At 35.9% G+C, this 24,011-nt stretch overlaps 2 protein-coding genes across 4 annotated transcripts; one reads left to right on the forward strand and one right to left on the reverse strand.

Moving 5' to 3' along the window:
- Nucleotides 1–3,803: 3,803 nt before the first annotated feature.
- On the reverse strand, nucleotides 3,804–6,126 carry LOC129890319 (subtilisin-like protease). Its single transcript, XM_055965887.1, has one exon. The coding sequence runs from the start codon at nucleotides 6,124–6,126 to the stop codon at nucleotides 3,880–3,882; it is 2,247 nt and encodes a 748-aa protein (XP_055821862.1). The 3' UTR covers nucleotides 3,804–3,879.
- Nucleotides 6,127–10,909: 4,783 nt separating this feature from the next.
- LOC129888702 (probable sodium/metabolite cotransporter BASS6, chloroplastic) lies at nucleotides 10,910–23,603 on the forward strand. 3 transcript variants are annotated; one of them, XM_055963677.1, is made up of 9 exons: nucleotides 10,910–11,097; nucleotides 18,581–18,628; nucleotides 18,751–18,836; nucleotides 20,012–20,142; nucleotides 21,155–21,348; nucleotides 21,420–21,672; nucleotides 21,757–22,010; nucleotides 22,102–22,184; nucleotides 23,239–23,603. In XM_055963677.1, exons 1-9 carry the CDS (start codon nucleotides 10,959–10,961, stop codon nucleotides 23,314–23,316), a joined length of 1,266 nt encoding a protein of 421 aa, XP_055819652.1. In that variant the 5' UTR covers nucleotides 10,910–10,958; the 3' UTR covers nucleotides 23,317–23,603. The 3 variants fall into 3 exon arrangements, with proteins under 3 accessions (XP_055819652.1, XP_055819653.1, XP_055819654.1); XM_055963679.1 differs by having other exon boundaries at nucleotides 11,022–11,097; nucleotides 18,517–18,628; XM_055963678.1 differs by lacking the exon at nucleotides 18,581–18,628.
- Nucleotides 23,604–24,011: the final 408 nt, after the last annotated feature.

Raw genomic sequence — 24,011 nt, forward strand, 5'->3', positions numbered from 1 at the left:
CTGGTGTTTTACAAGTAGCTCTTTAAGCCTTTGAAAGATTAGACATCATTTCAGGTGTTTGTAAGTTGAGAAGTTTTAATATCTTTGATTATGAGTTAGATTGAGCCGAGGGTCTACCGGAAACAGCCTATCTACCTACAAAGGTAGGGGTAAGGTCTGGATACATCTTACCCTCCTCAGACTCTACTTGTGGAATTATACTGGATATGTTGTTGTTGATTATGAGTTAGATTAGAATCATTTGGCATGTTCAATTTCGAAGAAAAATATAAGAAGATAACGAAAGAATTCCATTTCATTGCATCCTTTTGGAGCCTTAAGCCATTGGGTCCATGTAAAATCAAAGCGTTGTTAAACATTAGTTGGATACCCCGAGCATCTAGCTTTTAAATGTGAATACTTTTGGCATTTATTCAACTTTTTGGATCGAAACCATTATATAGGCTTGTTTTACATTGTAACTGTCACGCCCCGGGAGGATACCCTAGACGTAACCGGCACTCAGAAACCATTTCTGGCTCCCAAGCGAACCACATAGTCTGATCACACATCCGTTCATTCATTCATTCAGCGGAAAGTTTAAAAATAAAGAATAAATTAGCGGGCAACTCAAATCACCCATCCAACTCAAAGAATAAAGGCCATGGGCCGACAAATCAACTAAAACATTTGTCATTTAAAAATAGTTTGACAAGAATAACTCAAGGATAAAAATACTCAATCGACTCATCACTATCTAGTCTATGAAGCCTCTATCACTACTATCTAATTGGTGCCAATAACATGTTCATGGCTACCTCAAATCAAAATGAAAAGGGCTAACTCTATGCAAGAATACACAGACGGTGTCCTCCGAATGTAGGGGAGGACTCACCAATACGCTGAGGGCGAATAGATCCCCAATGATGCTCCTATTGACGATCTCTTAAACCTGTCTCTGCATCATGAAACGATGCAGGTCCAAATGGACGTCAATACGTGGAATGTACTGGTATGTAATATGGCAGAATGGAACATACCTCAAGGAAGAATAACATCGGTCCACATATCTCAAATCAGAAAGATAAGGGAGACTCAACAAGGTATCATAAGTCTAAAGTAGTAATACATTATTATTATTATTATTATTTTTTGACAAAGACCAATCATATACCATACGGTCCAATCCAATCATACACAATACAGTACAATCAAATCATTTACAATTCGCTCCCTTTCAATCATGTACAATCTGATTATATACACTCAACTCAACAATCAACTCAATAATCAAATCCAGTCTAGTCACACACTATTCTATTCAATCCAATCACAATCCATCTACTCCAATCCGACCGTATACAATCTACTAGACATTCAACTCAACCATCAGCTCAAAGGACTCAACTCAATAAATATGCAAATTAAATTATGCAACGTTTTACAATTCAACTCAAAGGACTCAACTCAATAAATATATATAACAACTCACTCAAGTGTCCTAAGTCTAACAAGAAATTGTTTAGACAGGACTAACTCATAAGCATATAGCAACTCACTCAACTCAACTGACTCAGAGCACTATCAAGACCTAAATGGGAGTTTCTCTTAACCGACAACCAACACTTATGAGCCAGTGAAGGTACAATGAAACGACGTCGTTGCCACGCCCGTTCATACCTTGCCAGGGCATGAACGACGAACACTCATGGATCCAATCCAACCAGGTCCTATAATGTCAGGACAAAAGCTCTCGGGGAAGCATCCGATTTTAACGGTTCAATCCCCCCTACGTTTGGCAACACAGGTATTGGGTTCGAGTATGGACTATACTCTTGCCCAATTCGGTGCTCGATACTCCTCCCATGACTCCATGCTCATAAAACTCCTCCAATCATCTCAAACAAGCCCTCACGGCTAGTTTCATGTGGAACATTGCCACCTCATCAACTCTGTTCTCATTTCAACTCAATTAACTCATAATGACTAGTCTCGTTGGACCTTCTTTTAAATCGACTCATCTCAAATCATCAAACTCTTCTCTTTAAAAAAAATTATACAATCTCAACTCAATGAATGGAGAAAATATTATGCACATTAAAATATAATTTCAACTCCTCAACTGAAACTCAAAATAAATACTTTAATGTAAAGATACTCAACTCATTTAAAGGCCCCTCATACTCAACTCATACTTAAACTCTTTTCTAAATCAGAGATGAAACTAATAGTTCTTTAGACTCAAAGTAGTGTATAAATAGTTTATGCAAAAAGGTTCATAAATAATTTATTTAAGGCTCCTCAAAAGATCATTTATTTTCAAAATATTCCTAAGACTCCAATCAACTCAAATTATGCACATCACACACCACCAAATCACATTAGACTCCAATCCACTTCATCACATAACATCATGATCACATCATCATCATATCTTTGTCAAGTATCATCATCACATCAATCATCAAACATCTACTCCCAAAAATCCTTATTTTTGTCCTATGTTCATTTTATAGAAGCAAAGGGACATTCTTAACTAATCAATTCATTCTTTTCATTCCAATCAATACATATGTATACACACAACTATCCATCTCAACCTCAAGGCATTTATGACAAGAAATCTCATCTTGAGTTCATGTGAATGAAACATGGACCCATAAAACTCAACTCAAGAATATCGTCAATACCTATAAATCTATATACAAAGATACATTTGTAGGTAATAATATGAAAAATAACTATTTAGTAACTCAAGTCATTAAAATCATCAATCAACCATTTATATCTAAAACATTCCATATTTTAGGAAAAACTTTCAAGAAAACCTTCTTAGAAGGTTCAACTCTTTCACAACTCCTATTCAACACATATATGGGCATATGGAAGAACTAAATCCATATTTTTGGTTAGCCTTACATACCTTGTTTGAAGACTTTGAAGAAAACCTTGTGTTGGGTCTTCAATGGAGAACTCAAATCTTGAAGCTCTTGGAACTCTTGAAGGCACTCTTTGTTGGAGAAGGATTTGGAGAAGAAGAAGAAGGAGAGAGGGAAAATATCTAGGGCTTTTTAGAGAGAGAGAGGGGACTGAAAAATGGTCCAAAAACGTCCAAGAATGGTGTATATATAATTTGGAAAAAGTCCAAGTTGCCCCTCTTCAAAAATCTGAAAATTGGGCAAAAAATCTTGCTGGCGCTATAGTGGCGCGTCGCGCCACTGCAGCGCCAAGCCAAAATAGGCTTAAAAACCTGCACATCTAATAGTGGCGCGTCGCGCCAAGCCCCAAACTACTGAGGCTATTTTCTGGCGCTATAGTGGCGTGGGGCGCCACTGGAGCGCCAAGCCCAAATTTCGCCCAGGCTTGAAATTCCTGCAGTACTAGTCTGTAGTAAAATGGTCATAACCTTTGACTCCGAACTCCAAAAATTGCAATCTTGGTGGAGTTGGAAAGAAGACTCAAATACCTTTAATTTGGTAGGTCGTGGTCCACCCAGTTCTTTATATACTAGGAGATATGGTCGTTTGAAGTTGACCTTTATACTAACTCGTCCGAAAACTTAATCGATTGGAGTTCTTTGGACTCGACTTGGTGTTAGAGATCCCTTATGACCCCTAAACACCTCTAACACACTTCAAATACTTAGGAATTAATCCTAACTCACATGTAGAATTACAAGTCCTCCGGCCCGAGTCTACTCACACGTGAAGAAAGGTTTGATTCTTTGCGAAAAATTTTCCGGGGTGTCACAGTAACATTGAGCACTTACAAGAAAAAACAACAACATACCCCGTGGAAATCCCACAGGTGAGGTCTCTTGGTGTGTACGCAACCTCACCTTGTGAAGGTAGAGAGGCCGTTTTCAGTAGATCCTCAAATCTACAAGAAGAAAAAAAGAAGCTAGAAATCCAATCTTGCTGTGTCTAGCACAACTGCAATTGGACTTCTTACAGAGTGCTTATTATTAGTCCATTTCAAGAATCCTTGAACAATGCCACTGTTTGAGCTATTAGCTCTTATTGAAAAGGTAACTTGGTATTCCAACTTTTGGTTCAACTTTGAGAAGTTCAGGATAGAAGGTGTAACAATCACCAAAACTCCTGGTACTGGACCTATTTCCACACTGTAAGATGAAGTTGCAGCCCCAACGTTAGTCACCGCTCTTGTATATGTTTGAGCAATTGTTCCAAGTTTGATGGAGAATGAAGGATAATTAAGTTGTGCTTCAGAAATACTTTTCACTGTTTTGCAATCCACCCTATGTTGTAGAAGGTTTCTTACCTGTTCATTTGTATAATTCAAACCACACAGGTAAGGCAAATAGTCCTCAAATTTTGTATCGTAAACTAGCCCTGGATCATTAGCTCTTGATGGATTGACATGTCCCGCACCAATGGCATAGATGTTAGCCGGAAGGAGCCTTTCATCTAAGATGGGATTGTTGGCGAGGTTCACTGTGTTAGCGGTTGTCATGATTGCTGATTTGATAGCTGCAGGGGACCAAGTCGGGTGTGTGCTTCTCAGCAATGCTGCTACGCCGCTGAGGTGAGGACAAGACATGGAGGTGCCCGATATAATATTGAAGGTAGATTTTGTGTATTTGCTGTAGTCAACAGAGGTAGGCCAAGCAGCAAGAATGTTAACTCCAGGGCCAATAATATCAGGCTTTAAGATTCCAGGACTAGCTAAGTTTGGTCCGCGAGAAGAAAATGAAGCAACCACCGGAGCATCTTTATCACCGATTATTGTTCCATGGAATGACATTCTCGCAATTGGTTCTGATGTTGAGTTCATGTAGGCCAGAATATTCATACCATCTTGATAAGTAATAAACAAAGCTGGAAGAACGTTAGCTTCGGCTAACTTAGTGAAACCACCATTTGGTCCATTGTAGATAATCATGCCAACACCGCCAGCATTTTTTACAGCTTGTCCTTTTCCAATCCTGGAATAACCACCACCATTCATGCACAAAACTATTTTGCCTTCAATGTTAGGGTCATTAAGTGTACCGGTTCCGCAATAACGGCTGTCTAAGTTAGCTGCATTCAGTGCAGGATCAAACAATGGGAAAAATGATGGATTGTGGCCCTTTGGATGAAATGCTGATTCACCCTCGAATACTTTTTGGTTTCCAAGCTTAACAGTGGCCTTGACTTTCCTGTCAAGAGTGCTTGCACCTACTGTCAGAATCCACGGAGCTTCGTTTGATAAGGTGCTATCATGTGGACCAGTATTACCGGCAGAGCAACTTACAAGAATACCTCTTTGTGTTGCAGTAAACGCACCGAGTGCAACCACATCATTATAGAATGGCGTACTACGTCCACCAAGGGAAAGGGATAGAATATCGACCCCATCATCAATAGCTGTATCTATGCCAGCTAGAATGTCACTGTCAGAGCAACCGGACGAATCACAGACCTTATAAATGGCCAGGTGAGCAAGAGGGGCAATACCAACCGCGGTACCATTAGCATTCCCAAACACATTGGCACCTTTCACAAAACCGCCAGCAGCTGTGCTGGCAGTGTGTGTACCATGTCCATTATCATCTAATGGCGAATTACTGTTTTCTAGAAAAGTCCTCGCACCAATGAGCTTGTTGTTACACTTTGTAAAGAAGTTCCAGTCACATCCACCCTTCCATTTAGCAGGAGGGGGAGGCATTCCTTTGTCACTAAATGAAGGATGGTCAGGTGCGATCCCGGTGTCTAAAACTCCGATGATCACACCTTTCCCATAGTTGGAATCCCTCCACAACCCCATGTTCTGTTGCAATCCGAGAAAATTTGGAGAATGTGTAGTGTGTAGAGGCAATATTGTCTGTGCCCTTGCGGCTATAAAGCCCTTTCTCTTCTCCATTTCTTTCACTTGCTCTGCTGATAATCTTGCTGCAAAGCCTTTCAGCACATTGTGATATGAATATATCAATCGCGGCTTTTCATCTGAGCCAGCGGTTGCTATGGTCTTTGGCAAGAAAGAACTATACCAAGTCTCCAACGCCGTTCTTGATGATTGAACGGAAGTTTGGCTTTTTGGAGATTCAACTTGAACTATGTACGTCTCCAAATCGCTCTGGATACTAGGCCATGAAAAACAACCAAGTATAGAAAAAATAACAAGAAAGATTTTCAACACTTTCATGGCTACAAATTGGCTATATGAGGAAAGGTATTTTGAACTAATGAAATACTTTGGAAAGTAGAGTTTGATACATTTTGCATTATTTGAACTACTAGTATATATAGTGCTCTGGCCATGCAAGTTTTTGAATTGTTTATTCAATAGATCCCTTCTTGTTTAAGATACAATTATATAGATGTGTTTAGCCTAATTGAATGGTTTTCTAGAAGTGATTAGTCTTAATGACCACATGGCAAAGCTTGTTCTGATAATCTTCTTTTATGAAATTTCCACATGCAAAACTACAAAGATTAGATTTAATATTGGAGTTATCTGAGCTTGAATGCAGCAACATATATGATATAGACAATGAGAATTCATATAGCCGACCCAAATATGGACTAAGGCATCATTGTTGTTATTGTAAAATTGCACGCCTGACATATTGTTTTGACATTTTGATGAATGGTGGCTGTTTTCATTGACAACTTAAGAAGATTTTTGGTTAGCTTTGACAAATCTTCTCATATATATCAACACTTCCTTGCTAAAACTATTACAACATACACAGTGTGATCCCACAAATAGGATTTGTAGAGAATGGGGTGTACGCAAACCTTATCCTTATCTTGTGAGAGCCAAAAAGACTGTTTCCGATAGACCCTCGGCTCAACTTGCTAAAACTATTTAGCTTTGATATTTTTTAGTTTAGTTGAAAAGAGAGTTTTGGACAGTGAATTGAAAGAATCTTATTTTCTTCTTGATTAGTAGTGATCAAGATGAGGGGAGCCTTGGAGCAATAGTAAAGTTGTTTATGTGTGACCTATAGGCCATTGGTTCGAGTTGTGGAAGCAATCGCTAATGCTTGCAGTAGGTAGATTGTTTACATCACACCTCTTGGGGTGCAACCCTTCCCCAGACTCTACTAACGTGGCATGTGAGATGTTTTGTGCGTCGAACTGTTTTGTTTTTTAGTAGTCATGATCAAGACATGTGATGTTAATATGAATTTTATTGTAAGAGAGAATTTTGGAATTTTGATTCCTTAGAATGCAATGTGCCAACTTGTATATGTTTACATTCAGCCAAATTTGACCACAAAGTGTTTGGGAGGAGTTGGATATAAGGAAAAGAATTTTAAAAGTTTTAAATGGCTTATTTAATTTTGGAGTGTCTAGATGATCGTTTTATAAGTTGTAGTGTTTAACCAACACAGTGGAGAGGAGCTGTTGTATCTAGTTATGCATTTTCAAAATTGAAGTTCTTACTTGACGGCTGAGACCAAATTTAAATATTTGTTCATGTATTATACTTAATAAAAAAGACTTTGACTTCACTTTTCTGTTTCCCTATAATGAACATGACTTGCCTTTAATAAGGATCTTGTGTCTTTTTTATAGATAAAGTTGTAGCACAACGTTATACCCTGCCAGAAACAAAAAATTGCACTAAATTATGTTCCATGTGGATCTGTTATTATTGACATAAAATACTAAAGTCTTTCGAATTATCAATTGAGCAACATGTTAGTTAAGTGTCCATCTAATAAGTAACTACATATTCTAAGAACCTCACTAGGGTCAACCTCCTATATATAATGCTTAATTCAATTTTCATATGACTCGTTAATTTAAACGTATACTTCTCTAACTCGATCCCATGATTTAGCGAATTTGAAGCAATCAATAGCTTCATCGAATAAATTTGCACCGTCACAGTATTTAAATCGTTCAAAAAGTTTCCATCAGTTGAGTTTCTTCTTTCTTTCTTCGTGAATTCTTCTCCTCTTACTATCTAATTATCCCACACTGTTGATATAATGCTCCAAATGCCATCTACAATTTTCATACTTTTTCACTATTCTCTGTTATATGAAAATAGTTATAATTACAATATTTATATTTATAATAACTAGTTCTCGAACACGTACGTTGCACGTGTATCTCACGCTAATTGGTATAAATATTTGTAAATTAAATGACCTGAATACAACACAATATGTATGTGATGAATTGCATAAAAGTTGAAGGGAAAAAAGCAAGTGCATAGTGATTACTTGTGATAGAGATACTTTCTTCGTCCCAAAATATATGTTTATCATGTCTTACTTCCCTAGAGTCGATTTGGCCAATCGCTCAGAGGTAAAGTAGATTAGATTAAACTAAGAAATTCTAACATGGAATATATATTAGTTTACATAGCAAAAAGATTCCAACAACATATTATTCTCCGTTACTATTCCCAATCTAATACAAGAATTCATTTATAGCAAACAATTTTTATTTGAAAAAGTGTCTTCAGATTTGAGTGAATTTTTATTTTATTTTTTTTCTTGAATGAAGTCTGTATCTTATTTTTGGCAATTTTTTATAAAAAATAATATGAATAGATTATCCTACGTCTGTTTTTTGCTTTATTTTTTAAAGAAATTTCTTAAAATAGTTAATTCATAAAATTAAGTAATCAAAAGAGAAGGAGTGTAACACCAAATTAAGGTTAACATCAAATGGACAATCTGACAACCATATCAAATAGTTTAAAACAATAATATCATTTTGATGTGTAGATTGCACATGAGTTATTAGTTGTGAAGATGTCACGTAATATTGAAAGACTTTATAAAAATTTATCAATATCCATTATGTTGAATAATTAGGCGGGAAAATTTAAATTATTTATTAATATCGTAAGATTTTTATAGCATCACAATAAATTATATGGCTTCACATGTACATTATTTTCATCCCACAAAGATTCAGAAATAAGATGAAATAAAGTAAACTAAAAAATATATAATATCTAATGAATTCTAAAACTTTTAAATAACATAAATTAGAGAGAGAAACAGTTTCAGTATAAAATAAGAACTTCCTCAATATCTAACAAAAGCATAAATAGGTTTACCTTTGTTTTGTTGCATAAGTGATGAGCAATTACACCCACCATCAATTATACATTGGAATAATTAAATGTATGTTTTTTAACATAAAGTAATTTTGAAAACATTTTTTTGGTATTTTTAAGTCAGAAATTATAAAAGTCATCTAAAAAATTGATGATATACATAACATTTATGAGAATTAGATAGGTTAAAGTTTGAATATGTAAAGTTTCTGACTAAAATCTGAATGTGTGTGCCATATTAAGTAGTCTGGTAATTCAAAGGATATTTTTGTGCTTTAATATTAAAGGATATTTCAGTTTTTAAAGGATATAATTTACTGCCTTTTATTGTTACAAAACACTTCATCTACCAAACATAATCCTTCGTAACTCCATTTTAGAATAAAACAAATTAAATATTCCTTGAATTAACTCTATCTAGAAATACAATAAATTAATACCATATAATTACTATTTAATATTTTATTAATTGATTTTTTTAATAATATTTTAATTTAGTGAAGGGAAGAAATGGTAATCCAATTTTACACTTTGAAATTTTCCACTTTTAATAATACTAGTATTTATGAATGTGCTTTGCAAGTTACTCACTATTAATTATCATATAAAAGGAACTCTGATGACTAATTAGGAGTCCCATTCTGACATCTGACACTCGACTCAGGACTCAATCTCGACATCTGACGTCGATATTCGACACCTGTATTGGACTCTACTTCTGAAACAAAGACTTGACCCTAACTCCCGACCCAACACTTATTCCAGGACTCGACTCGAGACCCAACTTCTGACTCGAGATTCGATCTCAATATTCAACTCTGAACCCGACTCAAAATTCGACCCTGCAGAAGTCAAAAGGACCCAGGCAAAGCATTTTCAGGACTTTTTAAAACTAAAGCAGCAAGCCCAATTGAAAATGCAAGAAAGGCTTAACTCTTATACTGAATGGAAATCTCTTGAGAGAAGGAGGACTTTTCTAAACAACTGACCTCGACACCTAACACCTATATGATATATGATACGAAATTTACTTTAACTCATAACAGAAAAACTTATTTTTATTTAATTCTAATTATAAATCCTATTTAGACGTGAATTAATTCCTAGGGACAACAAGATATATTCACAAGGGATGGAGGGGGTAATCTTTTTTTTTCTTTTATGTAGGTGTAGCCTAACAAGGACGTTGTCCATTTGTGTTTGTCAGTTAATTATTTTTGTAGGTCGCTAGGAGATTTGGTACCTAAACTATTATTTCTTTCATTTAATTTGTGTAACGATATTTAATTAGATACAAAATTAAAAAATGAATAGATTTTTTTCAAAAATTTATGGTAAAAAATAAATTATAAAATATTTTTTTTTATTAGAAATAAATTCATTAAAGAAAAAATGAAAAATTTAAAGTTTAATTTTTATTAAAATAAAAGTATATCACTTTTTTAATTGATTAAAAAGAAAAGAGCTTAAACATAAATTAGAATGGAGGTAGTAATAGATAGCTAAAATTGAAGAAAATGACAAAAGTGGTCTCATTTCACCAACTTAAATAACCAAAATAGTTTAATACATACTTAATTATTTGGTTGGGAACGTGTTATTTTGAGATTATTATCTCAAAATAAGTTATTTTGAGATAAATTATATCACTATGTATATGAGATAACTTATCTCATTACTAAGGTATAAATAGTGAGATAAATAATTTCAAAACGGTCTAATACCTCTAACTAAATGACGATAAATTATAATACTGCATTTTATCTCTGAAATTATTATTCCTTGCACCAAAACTATTATTTTGAACTATTGTCAAACATAAGGGACCATTTTATGTCATTTTCTCCGAAAATTGTCATTTTAAATCCTCTATTATATAAACCATTTAAAAGACAACAAACACGAGTCTCCTTAGTTTCTCTCAAAATCAAAAACTCAAAGAAAAAAAAATGAGTATTAAATTTCTTCTTTTTCAGCAGAATCATCAAGGTTTCAAGATTCTTGATTCTCCTTCACTTCACAAATCTTTGCCTTGTTTTCATCAACACCCAATTTTTTCATTTCCCAAGAAATGCTTCCACTCCTCAGGTTTGTTTGTTTCATATATACTTACAAGTAATAAAAAAAAAAAAAAGAAGAAAAAAAAGGAGAGATTTTTATGATTTTTTTTCAATATTCAAGTGTATTTATGCTTACCCTTTTGATAGTTTAGTCCAATTTGGGGTTCTTGATGGGGTACAATTGATAAAAGAAAAATAGATTTTGTGTATTTGTACTGCCCCTTTTGATAGTTTAGTCAAACTTGTACTTGAGTTCTTGAAGGGGAATTCCTCAATTATACAATCTACATTACTTAGTAGATACTATTCTTTTAGGGAAATTGACATAAATAGCTGGGGGCCCAAAAAACAAAAATAGCCAGCAAATGTATAATATTTGTATATAGCATGTATATGTCTAGCTATTGTAAATATTGTTGGCCAAGCAGCCAAATGTGTAACTTCCCCTTTTCTCTGTTTACCTCAATTGTTTTGTATTTTGCTCAAAGTTTGAATCTTTTTGCGTCTATAGTCAAACTGTACTTGGGTAAATGGGTTCTTGAAGGGGGATGATTGATGAAAGAAAAAGAGATTTTGTGAAATTTTTTTCAGTATCAGGTGTATTTCTACTGGCCCTTTTGATGAATTAGTCCAACTTGTACTTGCATTCTTGAAGGGGTATGATTGATGAAAGAAAAAAATTGTGATTTTTTTTTCAAATCAAGTGTATTTGTACTGCCCCTTTTAATTTTTTTTTAATGGGAAACGGACCTTGTCCCGAGGCTCCCACCCCTCGTGACGGTCAGGGGTTGAGCCGCACACCCCCAAGCCTTATTATAAATAAAAACAGAAAAGTACAAGGAGGGGGACATAAACCTTACCTCCGCAGTTAAGATGGTTCATAAGTCGACTAACCTACTAAGGTTTGTCAACTCATCCCCAATACAATATTATGGTTCCTAGGTAACTAAGCACCTACGAGAAGACTCTTCTCAATACAAAGCGTCTAGGAAAGCAGTAAATAAGGGAGACTCTCCCCTTTACAATTTAATTGCAACTAACTATTCTTCAAATATAGGTGTGAAGAACTACGTAGTTCCAAATTATAAAGGTAGAAATGGAGAACTCATGATGGTATCTTGTTCCTCTTGAGTCGTCATCGTCTGAAATTAGCCATTCCAGCTTTGTCGAGTTCAAGATTTGATCTAGCTTCTTTGAGTAGCTCTTTCTCTTGAAGTATACTTTGGTTGTAAAAACTCCAAGAGGAGCTCAACTTCTTCAGCTTTGTAGTGTGCTGCAGGTTGTTGGTGTTGTAAGATGTTGTTGTTGGATATTGCAGCTTGCAAGTAGGTGTAAGTTGTTGGACCAGCTGACCACTATCTTCCTCCCTCTTTGCAAGGCTACCTTGAACCTGCAGTGTACCTGTTTGCATTGGAAGAACTTCAAGGGAAGCTCAACTGCTGCAGCTCAGGTGGTGTTGCAGGTTGTTGGGTGCTCTTGTTGTTGGATGGTGCAGGTTTCTGCAGGTACTGGATGGCTGCTGCAACTCCAAAACAATGTCCACAAGTGTTGCAACTCTTTGGTGTACAATGCTGTAGGTGGTTGAAGTAGAAGTTCACCCTGCAAAGCTTAACAAAGAAGGCCTCTTCATCTATGTGAATAAGATAAGGAGCTCCAATGAATAAGTATTGCAAGTTGTTGGAAGTTGTTGGTGGTTGAAAGCACTATGCAGGGTCAAACTGCAGCTTCTTGGACTGCAGGAACTGGAATGCTGCAACTTCAAAACAAATGTTGCAACTCCTTAGTGTACCTGCACAAACAAGCAAACAGGAAGGGACCTCCAAAAGTTGGATCAAGTGTTGCAGGTCTGCAGGTACCTGCACAGCAGAAACAAAGAAGAAAGTACCTACTCTAGTCCTCACCTCTAGTGGTAAGTTGGTTATACTAGGAAAGCAATAAACAAGGGAGACTCTCCCCTTACATAATTAAGAAAAGATAATAAACTACCTAATCCTATTCAAGTAGGTTATGTCTTAATAAAGACATAGCCAAATTGAAAAGGAACTAGTATACAAAATAGATACAATATTATATAATTGAGGTCCATAATGAGTGAGGGAATGCAAAATATAAGGGGTCTTCTTAGCTCCTTATGAGCCTTAGCCATAATCAAATTTCTGCTTGTCATGGAGGTTGTTTAGTTCTCTTCAGCTTCCTTCTTCTGAATCCGACCATTTCCAACTTGTCTAGCTTGACATATCCTCTGGTAGCATGAGGGAGTTGTTGGTAAGTATAGAACTGATGAGAGCTATCAATTTCATGGCTATATTTGGACAAAGTATCTGCTGCAAAATTGGCTTCCCTATAAACATGGTCACATTGGAAATGATCCAACATTTTCACAAGCTGTTGAAGCTCTGTAATGTACTGTAACATGTTCCATGGTGGGCTATGATTGTGTCTCAGCCAACCAACTAATAATTCTGAGTCAGTCTCTAAGATTACCCTGCTGTATCCATTTTGAATACACCAAGTAATTCCAAGCACTGCTGCTTGAACCTCTGCCTGGTTATTGGACCCCACTCCTAGAGGAGTAGCATAAGCATACCTGTATGATCTCTAAGTATCCCACCAGCTCCTATCTTACCAGGATTGTTAATGGCACTTCCATCAGTGTTAAGCTCAACCAAAGTAGGAGGGGGTTTGTTCCATTTGACCTGAATCACCCTTATAATATGATTGCTGTTCTCCACCATGTCAACAAATTCTCTCCATTTACTTGGCACCTTGAGGTGAGGGAATGCACTAATGGCCAACATATATAAGTCTTTGACAATAGAAAAAATAACTCTAGATGAACTAGACTTCTTGCCTCCATACTTGCATGCACATCTATTTTTCCAGAGGTTCCAGCACACAAAGATAGGAGTAGCTTGCATCATTAGCTTGTGAATATCATTGTTAGTTTTGATCAACCACCACCTCATAAGTACATTCTTTAGAGGAGTGCTGCTGTGTTGCATGCTCCAACACCCTGCAAAATGCCTCCATATGTGCTGTGCTAAATGGCCAGAAACAAAAATGTGGTCTATATCATCCAGACCTGGCCTATAGCAACAAGAACATGCTGCAGGAGCATGGCCAAAGGATACAAGTCTGTCATTGGTAGGCAGCTTGAATCTGAAAGCTCTCCATAGCAAAAAGGAGACTTTGAAAGGTATGCTATTGTGCCAAATATTGCTGTTGGTGAGAGTTTTTATCCTCTTCTTCCTTATTAGATCCCAAGCAGATGCACATGTAAAGTTTCCATGGGAGTTAGGTTTCCAGTAAACCTGATCCTGCATATTAGGATTGTAGTTGACAGTAGTACTGAGGATTCTGCTCACTAGCTGAGGAGGGGCATGTTGTCTCACCTTGTCTTCATTCCAGGCCCCATTAGTAATGAAATGTGAAACAGTAGTGTTATTCAATCTAGGAAGAAAGCTATTATGATAAGCTAAGGGTCCAACCCCCAACCAATCATCCCACCAAAAGCTGCAGTCTCCAGAATTGAGAAACCATTGTATGTGTGGTTCTGTCACTTCTATTCTTCATCATATGCTTCCAAATGAGAGATTGTCCGGTGTTCCACTTTTTAATGACAGGATGGGCCTTTTGACAATATTTGGCTTTGAGAAACTCACCCCATAAGGTCCTCTTAGTCCTGAAATTCCACCATTGTTTATATTGGAGAGCAAGACATACATCCTCCAAGTTTTTGACACCAATACCACCTTCTTCATAGGGGTAACTAAGTGTTTCCCAAGATGCCCAATGGTACTTCTTTTTCTCCTTCTCCCATCCCTAGAAAAAATCAGCAATTAGACATTTGATCTGCTTAAGAGTAGTGTTGGTAGGGGTAATTGCAGACAGTAAATGAATTGGGAGGGATTGTAAGACTGACTTGATCAAAGTAGCTCTTCCTCCATAGCTTAGCATCCTTGTCTGCCAACCTCATCTTAGCAATGACTTTTGCAACCATACCTGTGAAGTATATAATCCTTCTACCTCCAATATACAAAGGGCACCCCAAGTAAGTAATGGGTCCATTAGTATACCTGTAACCAGTAATTGGCTTGATCCTGTCAATGGTTGCAGCAGAAGTGTTGATAGGGATAAGGAATTGGCTCTTATCCTTATTAATGAGTTGTCCAGAGGTGTCTTCATAGATTTTTAGAGTATTCATAATGAGCTTCAGGGAGAAGTTAGAAGTAGAAGTAAAGATAATTATGTCATCTGCAAAGCTCAGGTGATTGATCTGAGGCCCCTTCTTTTCCATTTGAAAGCCAGTATACAAGTAATGATGATGGAGGTTATTAAGTATTTTAGACAACACTTCAGCACCCAAAATAAAGAGAGCTGGGGAGAGGGGATCTCCCTGCTTGAGCCCTCTTGTTGAATGAAAGAAACCATGTCTAGTACCATTTATGATTACAGAGTACCAGCTGTTTGACATGGTTCTCCATATCATATCAATAAATATCTTACAAAAAAACATCTTTCTCATGACTAGACAGATGAAGGACCATGAGACCCTATCATATGCTTTGGCCATATCAAGCTTTATAACCACATTATCACCAAGATTGGGTTTTTTTATGTTATGAATAATTTCCTGAGCAAGCATTATGTTTTCAGAGATGTTTCTCCCTTTTACAAATCCAGACTGATTTTCAGAAATTAGATGAGGAAGAATAGGGGCAAGTCTTAGACGCAGGAGCTTAGAAATGACTTTGCTTGTGAAGTTATTGAGGGATATAGGCCTGAACTCAGAGAATTTATTAGGATGATCCACTTTTGGCAGTAAGACCAAACATGCGTGGGTAATGTATTTGGGAAGGCTATGTCCATTAAAATAATAATGGATGAGGTTGAGCAGATCATCACTGATAATGTCCCAGCAAGAGTGAAATTTTTTTCCAATCATTCCATCAGGGCCTGCAGCTGAAGTAGTATTCATAGAGAAAACAACCATCTTCAGCTCCTCTTTTGTTGGTAAGGCACTCAACAGATGGTTTTGTTGCTCAGTGACACTCTTAGGAATGCAACTGATAACTTCCTCATTGATAGTTTTGTTGTCTCCAGTGAAAATCTTTGCAAAATGGGCACATGCAGCCTTGGCTATATCTTCATCCCCTTGAATAATATTCTCCTGCTCATCAGTGATCCTATGAATAAATAACCTCCTTCTTCTTCCCCTTATAATAGCATGAAAGTAGTTGGAGTTGGCATCCCCATCCTTAAATCATTGTAGTTGTGTTTTTTGTTTAAGGATGGATTGTTCAACCTTCAGGTACCTAATATACTATGCATTGATGAGACTGAGATTGGTTCTATTTGATTCAGAGTTGTCATTGATGATGGCATCCTCCGCATTCCTGACCAACAACTAGTACCAGGTAACCCTGTCCACAAAGGCTAGAACATATGGAAAGAAATCACCTAGTATTTTGTCTCTATTGGAATTTGAACTCGAGATCTCATGGTGCTTAACCCACTTCATTGACCAGTAGACACACCCTTGGATGCAAAAAAAAAAGTTCTCTCTTTTTTCTTTTTATATTAATGAGTAAAGAATACATTATAAACTGTACTAGAAGAAAAAATATTCAAACTTTGAGTAAAATAGATTACAATTGAGTTAATAAAAACATCTTCAAGAACCCCAAGTACAAGTTAGACTAATTCATCAAAGGGGTAATAGAAATACACTTGATACAATACTGAAAAAATAATAATCACAAAGTCTCTTTTTTCTTTCATCAATTGTACCCCTTCAAGAACTCCAAATTAGACTAAACTATCAAAAGGGGCAGCAGCAATACACTTGATATTGAAAAAAAATTAACAAAAATCTCTTCTTTTTTGTTTTCTTTATATTACTCAAAAGTAATAACAAATGAACCTGTGGAGTGGAAGCACCTACTTGAAGCAAAAAGATTCAAACTTTGAGCAAAATAAATTACAATTGACCGTAACTTGGGTTGTGTTCGTCTCGACGAGATCTACGATCCTATCTTTCGAACGAAATTTTTCGACGTCGGGAGGTGGGTCCCCCCAATTTCGGATTTATGACAATAATGTCCTTACTAGAGAGCTTTTTCTTTAGAGAGATGTTTAGAGAGAGGTAGCGATCTGCCCCTTGTAATGAATTACTCCAACTTGTACTTGGGTTCTTGAAGGTTTTTTTTAGGGATAATTTCAAATATATAAAATAAACTAATTAGTTTACAACAAATATAGCCATGTTTTATTTACATGACTTATACATGAGCTATACACTAAATATACACTATGATACACTCAAAAACTAAATATAGCGTGACTATGCATGAAATATACACCGACTATACAGCGAATGACCATTTTTTGGTGATTACTTTTGCCGAATAGCCATGTGGTGTAATTATCCCCTTTTTTTTTACTCAATTGTAATTTATTTTGCTCAAAGTTTGAATCTTTTTGCTTCAAGTAGGTGCTTCCACTCCACAGGTTCATTTGTTATTACTTTTGAGTAATATAAAGAAAACAAAAAAGAAGAGATTTTTGTTAATTTTTTTTCAATATCAAGTGTATTGCTGCTGCCCCTTTTGATAGTTTAGTCTAATTTGGAGTTCTTGAAGGGGTACAATTGATGAAAGAAAAAAGAGACTTTGTGATTATTATTTTTTCAGTATTGTATTAAGTGTATTTCTATTGCCCCTTTGATGAATTAGTCTAACTTGTACTTGGGGTTCTTGAAGATGTTTTTATTAACTCAATTGTAATCTATTTTGCTCAAAGTTTGAATATTTTTTCTTCTCAAAGTACAGTTTATAATGTATTCTTTACTCATTAATATAAAAAGAGAGAACTTTTTTTTTTTGCATCCAAGGGTGTGTCTACTGGTCAATGAAATGGGTTAAGCATCATGAGATCTCGAGTTCAAATTCCAATAGAGACAAAATACTAGGTGATTTCTTTCCATATGTTCTAGCCTTTGTAGACAGGGTTACCTGGTACTAGTTGTTGGTGGAAGGTATCTAATGGAACTAGTTGAGGTGCGTGCAAGCTGACCTGAACACTACGGTTATCAAAAAAGAAAAAAGAAGAGATTTTTATGATCTTTTTTCAATGTCAAATGTATTTCTACTGCCCCTTTTGATGAATTAATCCATCTTGTACTTGGGTTCTTGATTCTTGACGGGGTACGATTGGTTGGGGTTTCTTCAACTATACAATCCACATTGCCAATTAAGTGTGTTTTTAAAAGAGAAACTCAACTGTTTTTTATTTTGGTCAAAGTTGAGATCATTTTGCTTCTCAAGTTTAGTTGATAATGTACTCTTTGCTCATGAAGGTGATTTTTATTGTATAGATGGTAATTCAAGACTGTTGCTTGGTAGATGTATCTCAGAAAAGTTCTCAGATTTTGTGATTTTTTTTTCAGTATCAAGTATGTTTCTACCGTCCCTTTTAATGAATTAGTCCAATTTGTATTTGGGTTCTTGAAGGGGTACGATTGGTGGGGTTTCCATCAGCTATACAATCCACAATGCCAAGTAGGTTATTTTTTTAAACTAAATTGTGTTCTTTTTTTCCCCTCAAAGTGTGAATCTATTTGGATGTCAAGTTTAGTTGATAATGTAACTCCTTTACTTTTGAATGTCATCTTTTTGTATAGGTGGTAACTCAAGATTGTTGGTTAGTAGATGTATCTTGGATAAGCTCTCAGATCCACTTGGGCAAAGTGACTCTGAATCACTTGAGGTTTTCCATTTTATCTTTTTGAGCTATCTACTCAAATTCATTTATTTGTTTCTAACTTTGACTTGTATTTGTATACGGAATCGACCAATGAGAGACTCGTAATTTGTTGGCAACTAGTCAACAACCATTTTTTTTTGAGAGGGTAGGGCTTTGAATACCACCTTTCCATAAAAACTGAGTTTGATATGAAAAAATTTCTAGATGGTCTAGCGGACAATAAAATGGGATGCGAATCATGAGAAACCACGATTTAAATCCTAACCGAGACAAAAGTAACCTATGTTCTTTCTTTCCATTTATCAAAGCCTTAGCTGGCAGTGTTACCCTATACCCGATACCTGTGATGGTGAGGAGTAGCAGGTACTGAGTGGAATAGTCTAGGTGTGCCCAAGCTTGCCCAGACATAACCCTTATAAAAAAATAGAAAAAGAAAAAGAAGATTCTCTATTTATGTGGATAAAGTTCCAAATATGAGAAGCAGTTAATATAGGAAGCAATTCTTTTGTTCCTTTAGCCATTTCAATTTTTACTAATCAGAGACATTTCTATATGAAGGTAAAGGTTTCTACTGTTTCAGTATGTTTGTAATGTTTCTTTCGCTTGAAATTGTGAATCAAAGAGGTTAATTAGCTCATATCTTTATTCTTAAACCTAAATCTGCATCTCTCGATATTTAGAAAAGGAAAAAAGCATAATAGGGTAAATGGGGTTATATTGTTTGCATGGGATTACTGCTTATATTAGTTTGCCCAGTTTACTTTGGGTATCCTATTTTATCTATAGTAGTTTATCCCCGATCTTTCCTACCCTGACTTTATCGCTTTATCGCTCTCATTATTCATATCTTTATATTGTCTGCTATATGCCTGGCTTTACTGACCTATGTCTTGTTTTTCTTGTTTCTCCTCCCTTGTTCTTCTCTCTTAAGCCGAGGGTCTTTCAGAAACAGCCGCCCTACCTTTTAAGGTGGGGGTTAGGTTTGCGTACACTCTACCCTCTCCAGACCCCACATGGTGGGATTACACTGGGTTTGTTGTTGTTGTTGTTATTGTTGGGGTTATATTGTTTTCTTGTATGTTTCGAAGCCGACCTCCGATTTGTGGGATTTGATTATCTTTAATATAAAGTATTTGCATTTAAGTTGTCTTTTTTAACAATAGACGTTTTGATTTCAGAATCTGAAGCAAAAAGAAAATGCCTTTTTGACAATTTTGAAGGGAGCAAACTCTTTTCTGCCCCATGTGGTTCTTGCTAGCACAATTTTGGCTCTTATCTATCCACCTTCTTTTACTTGGTTTACCAACAGGTTTGTCTATCATTCGATCGGTGCTTATTTTCTCAATGATTTTGTTCTATCCCACTAATATCTCATGATATCTTACTTTTCACCTTGCTGAAAAGTTTTGTAACAAGTTAGATAACTCTATCGGGACCTCGCAGGGTAACATAACTAAAGGATGCTTGTTTCTAAATTTTGATCTTGTTAACTGAAACTGTTTTCTGTTAGACAAAGAATTCAATTGATGTGCAATTCTTTTCCCTGTTTAGCTTATTAACTAACATTGGTTACTGCATAAAGCAAGTGATTTATATATACTAAATGCAAGAGAGAACATTTTTAATTTTAATTTACAGCTTATGTTTTACTTTTGGAGGTGTTACATGCAGTCTATGCAAATTAGTGAAAATAGAAGAAAATATTCCTTTGCATTCGTGAACTCAGTGGCATCTTTATGTTGTTGAACTACATAAAGAAACGGTTGTAAGATATTTTTGAGTCTTGTAATACACTTATTAAAGTTAATAATTTGGAGAATTTCAACCAGCAACTCATTGCAAGAAGAAACTTACATAAATTTTGCCTGCACAAATCATTAATTGCATTCTAGGGGACTTATATCTCTCTGCTAGACTTGTTCAAAGTCTCGTAGCTTGATCATATCATTTGACTTTATCCTTATAAATGTATACTGAGGCTTATATAACCAAATCAATTGGCATTAGTTGTAGCAAGAGGTGTGGTAGAGACCCGTGACAGAGGTCAGAGCAATTCCTTTGTTGAAAGTTTTCCGTGAATATATCTATTTTGTACCAATTTATCCCCTCTAGAAAAGGATGGAGGTATAGAATTGGATGCTTGGCAAAAGTCTGTCATTCAATATTTGCACCGATTTGGTCTCACGTTGTCTATCTAGGAAAGTTAGAGAAAGGTATTATGAGACAGATAGTTGGCAGAGTGCACACCAAAAAGTCCAAACTGCTTAGTTTTTCACCTCATCATATGGTCTCATAATTACTGTGATGTTTACCATTTCTAGGTACTATGCCCCTGCGTTAGGATTTTTAATGTTTGCTGTTGGAGTCAATTCAAGTGAAAAGGACTTTCTTGAAGCTTTCAAGAAACCTGCTGCCATTTTTGCTGGTTATATTGGTCAATTTGCTCTGAAGCCTCTACTCGGGTATCTTTTTGGCACAGTTGCGATGGTCATATTTGGTCTTCCAACTTCCTTAGGTAAAATCTCGGACCGCTTTACCAGGAAAGAAAATAGTATGCTGACTAAAGTTCTGTTAGCTGTGTATCAGCTGCAGGGATTATGTTGACCTCTTGTGTTAGCGGAGCACAGCTGTCAAATTATGCTACTTTTCTTACCGATCCACAAATGGCCCCTCTTAGTATAGTGATGACAGCGTTATCTACAGCTACTGCTGTTTTTTTCACCCCGATGTTAACGTTATTGCTTATTGGGAAAAAGCTGCCTGTGGATGTTAAGGGAATGATTTCCAACATACTCCAGATTGTTGTTGCACCTGTTGCTGGTGGACTGCTTCTGAATAGGTATTATTGATAGATGTTATGTATACTTGTATCCTTCAACGATCTGAACTTCATTCTTTATGACTTTTGGTTTTGCTTCAACAGATTCTTCCCACAGATTTGCAATGCTATTCGGCCGTTGTTACCTCTCCTATCAGTTTTTGTGACTGCTCTCTGTGTAGGAGCTCCACTCGCTATTAACATAGATTCCCTTGTGTCCCCTTCGGGAATGTCTGTTTTGTTCCTTGTGATTGCATTTCATTTGTCAGCGTTCATTTTGGGCTATTTTCTTTCCGGCTTAGCCTTCCACAAAGCACCAGACGTCAAAGCTCTACAAAGAACACTGTCATATGAAACAGGTTTGGAGACTACATAATAATATCACTGTGCACCGGATCGGGATATTATTGAAACTTGATTGACGTTGTCATTTCCACATTGTGCTTGCAGGCATGCAGAGCAGTCTTCTGGCCCTTGCTCTTGCAAATAAGTTTTTCCAAGATCCTCTCGTTGCTGTCCCGCCAGCAATATCAGTAAGTCATCTATCAGTTATACGAACTTCCTTTGTAAATAGTCCAAATCTTTAGTTACTTAAAATTGCGAAAAACGATTAGCTTTCTATACGTTTATCTATATTATGGTATACAAGTATCGATATCACAGGCGAATCTAAGATCTAGACTTGAGGACAAATGCCATTACACCCATTTGTCTCTTGAAACACTAGGTTTGGTTTTCTTAAGTTACATCAAATGTAATCGATTTCATACCCACGCACAGTCACACATGCACATGAGGTCGAAGCTGAAAGTGCTGAGTTCAAACGATCCCATCGCTGCCAAAACACTAGGTCCATCCCCTGGTTTTTGCAATTGTGAGATTGTGATCATATTTATGGAAGAGGTTTCTCAAGTATAGGCAGAATAGATTGGGACCCCCGAATTTGACGACTTTCTTCCGTGCACGCCTGAATTTTGTGTTGGTCTAATTACCCCTGAACTCAGCAATTTGATAGCCTCGAACCCAGAGCACATCTGTTTATGTGATGCTTGGATTATCAAGGTTAAACAGTCTTGCAACTTCCATACTTAGATTTAGATTTAAACTTCTATACAGTATCAATGTAAAAGATCTTTTATATTATCAGGTCACTTAACTACAGATAACCGTCCATAATAATTGAAATTAGTAACCAAGAAAAGAGCAGGTTGCTTGCTGTAAGAAGTTTATAATACACTGATCGTGTAAAAGTTCTTTACATTATAGTGTATATACGTTAAATTCTTAGATTTAATGGAAAAGGGCCAAAATTGCCCTTGTACTTTTCCGCAAAGGATGGCACGTTTGCCCTCCGTTAATAGTTGGGCTACTTTTGCCCCTGCCGTTACCAAAAGGTGGCATTTTTGCGCTTTTAGCTACGAAATCTTAAAAGAAAAAGCATACGGAAAAGGGCAAAAGTGTTTTATCCGTATAGTTTAGGGGCAATTTTGACCCTTTTCCGTTTTCTTTTCCTTTCTCTTTCTTTTTAAGAATCTTTTAGGCTTAACTTTCAATCACTTTTAGCATATTGCTTGGTACTTTTTGCAGGTTGTGATCATGTCATTAATGGGCTTCTCACTAGTGATGCTGTGGACTAAGAAGAAAGAAACTCATGTTATGGAGTGATATAATATATTATTATACTATATTAAGAATTATTTATTGAGTTTCGAACCGTTTCTCGAGTGGTCCCACGAAAATTCTTGGTTGTCCAAAAAAAGAATATATCTACACAAATCTGTCTTGGCAGTGTTGTAATGTGTACAACCTCATGGTACAACTAAAGATGGCATCTCCAAATGTTGTGTGTGGAATGTTTTTTTTTTCTCTCTTCATTCCATGTGTAATTTTTCAGAAGTAAAGAAAATATGTTATACATTTAACTCTCATACAGTATATTACTCTTAGATTTTCGTATTATCTGTTGTTTTCTTTGTTTCGGTTATCGTATTATTTTGTTATTCGTATTGTTCTCTTCTTCATTGTTATAAGCATGACTCCTTCACTGTTATATTTATTTTGAATACTTGATATTTAGTATGTTTTATTTGAGCCGAGAAGTTATCGAAAACAACTTCTCTATCTCCACAAGATCTTTCACAAGATAAGGGTAATATATCAAGGATATTATAACCTTTCTCATCTTTTATTTGAAATTTTTTTTGCTAGTGTTCTTAACTCTTTTAATTATATGCATCAACTATAATAAGCCATAAAATCTTATGCATGTTTTAATTGATTTTGATGCGTATAACTAAAAAAAGGGAACATGTTATAAATTATTAACTTGTTTATTACATTAACTTTTTTACGTAATAAAC

Source organism: Solanum dulcamara, chromosome 5 (genome assembly GCF_947179165.1).
Source record: "Solanum dulcamara chromosome 5, daSolDulc1.2, whole genome shotgun sequence".
In the NCBI taxonomy this organism is placed as follows: Eukaryota; Viridiplantae; Streptophyta; class Magnoliopsida; order Solanales; family Solanaceae; genus Solanum; species Solanum dulcamara.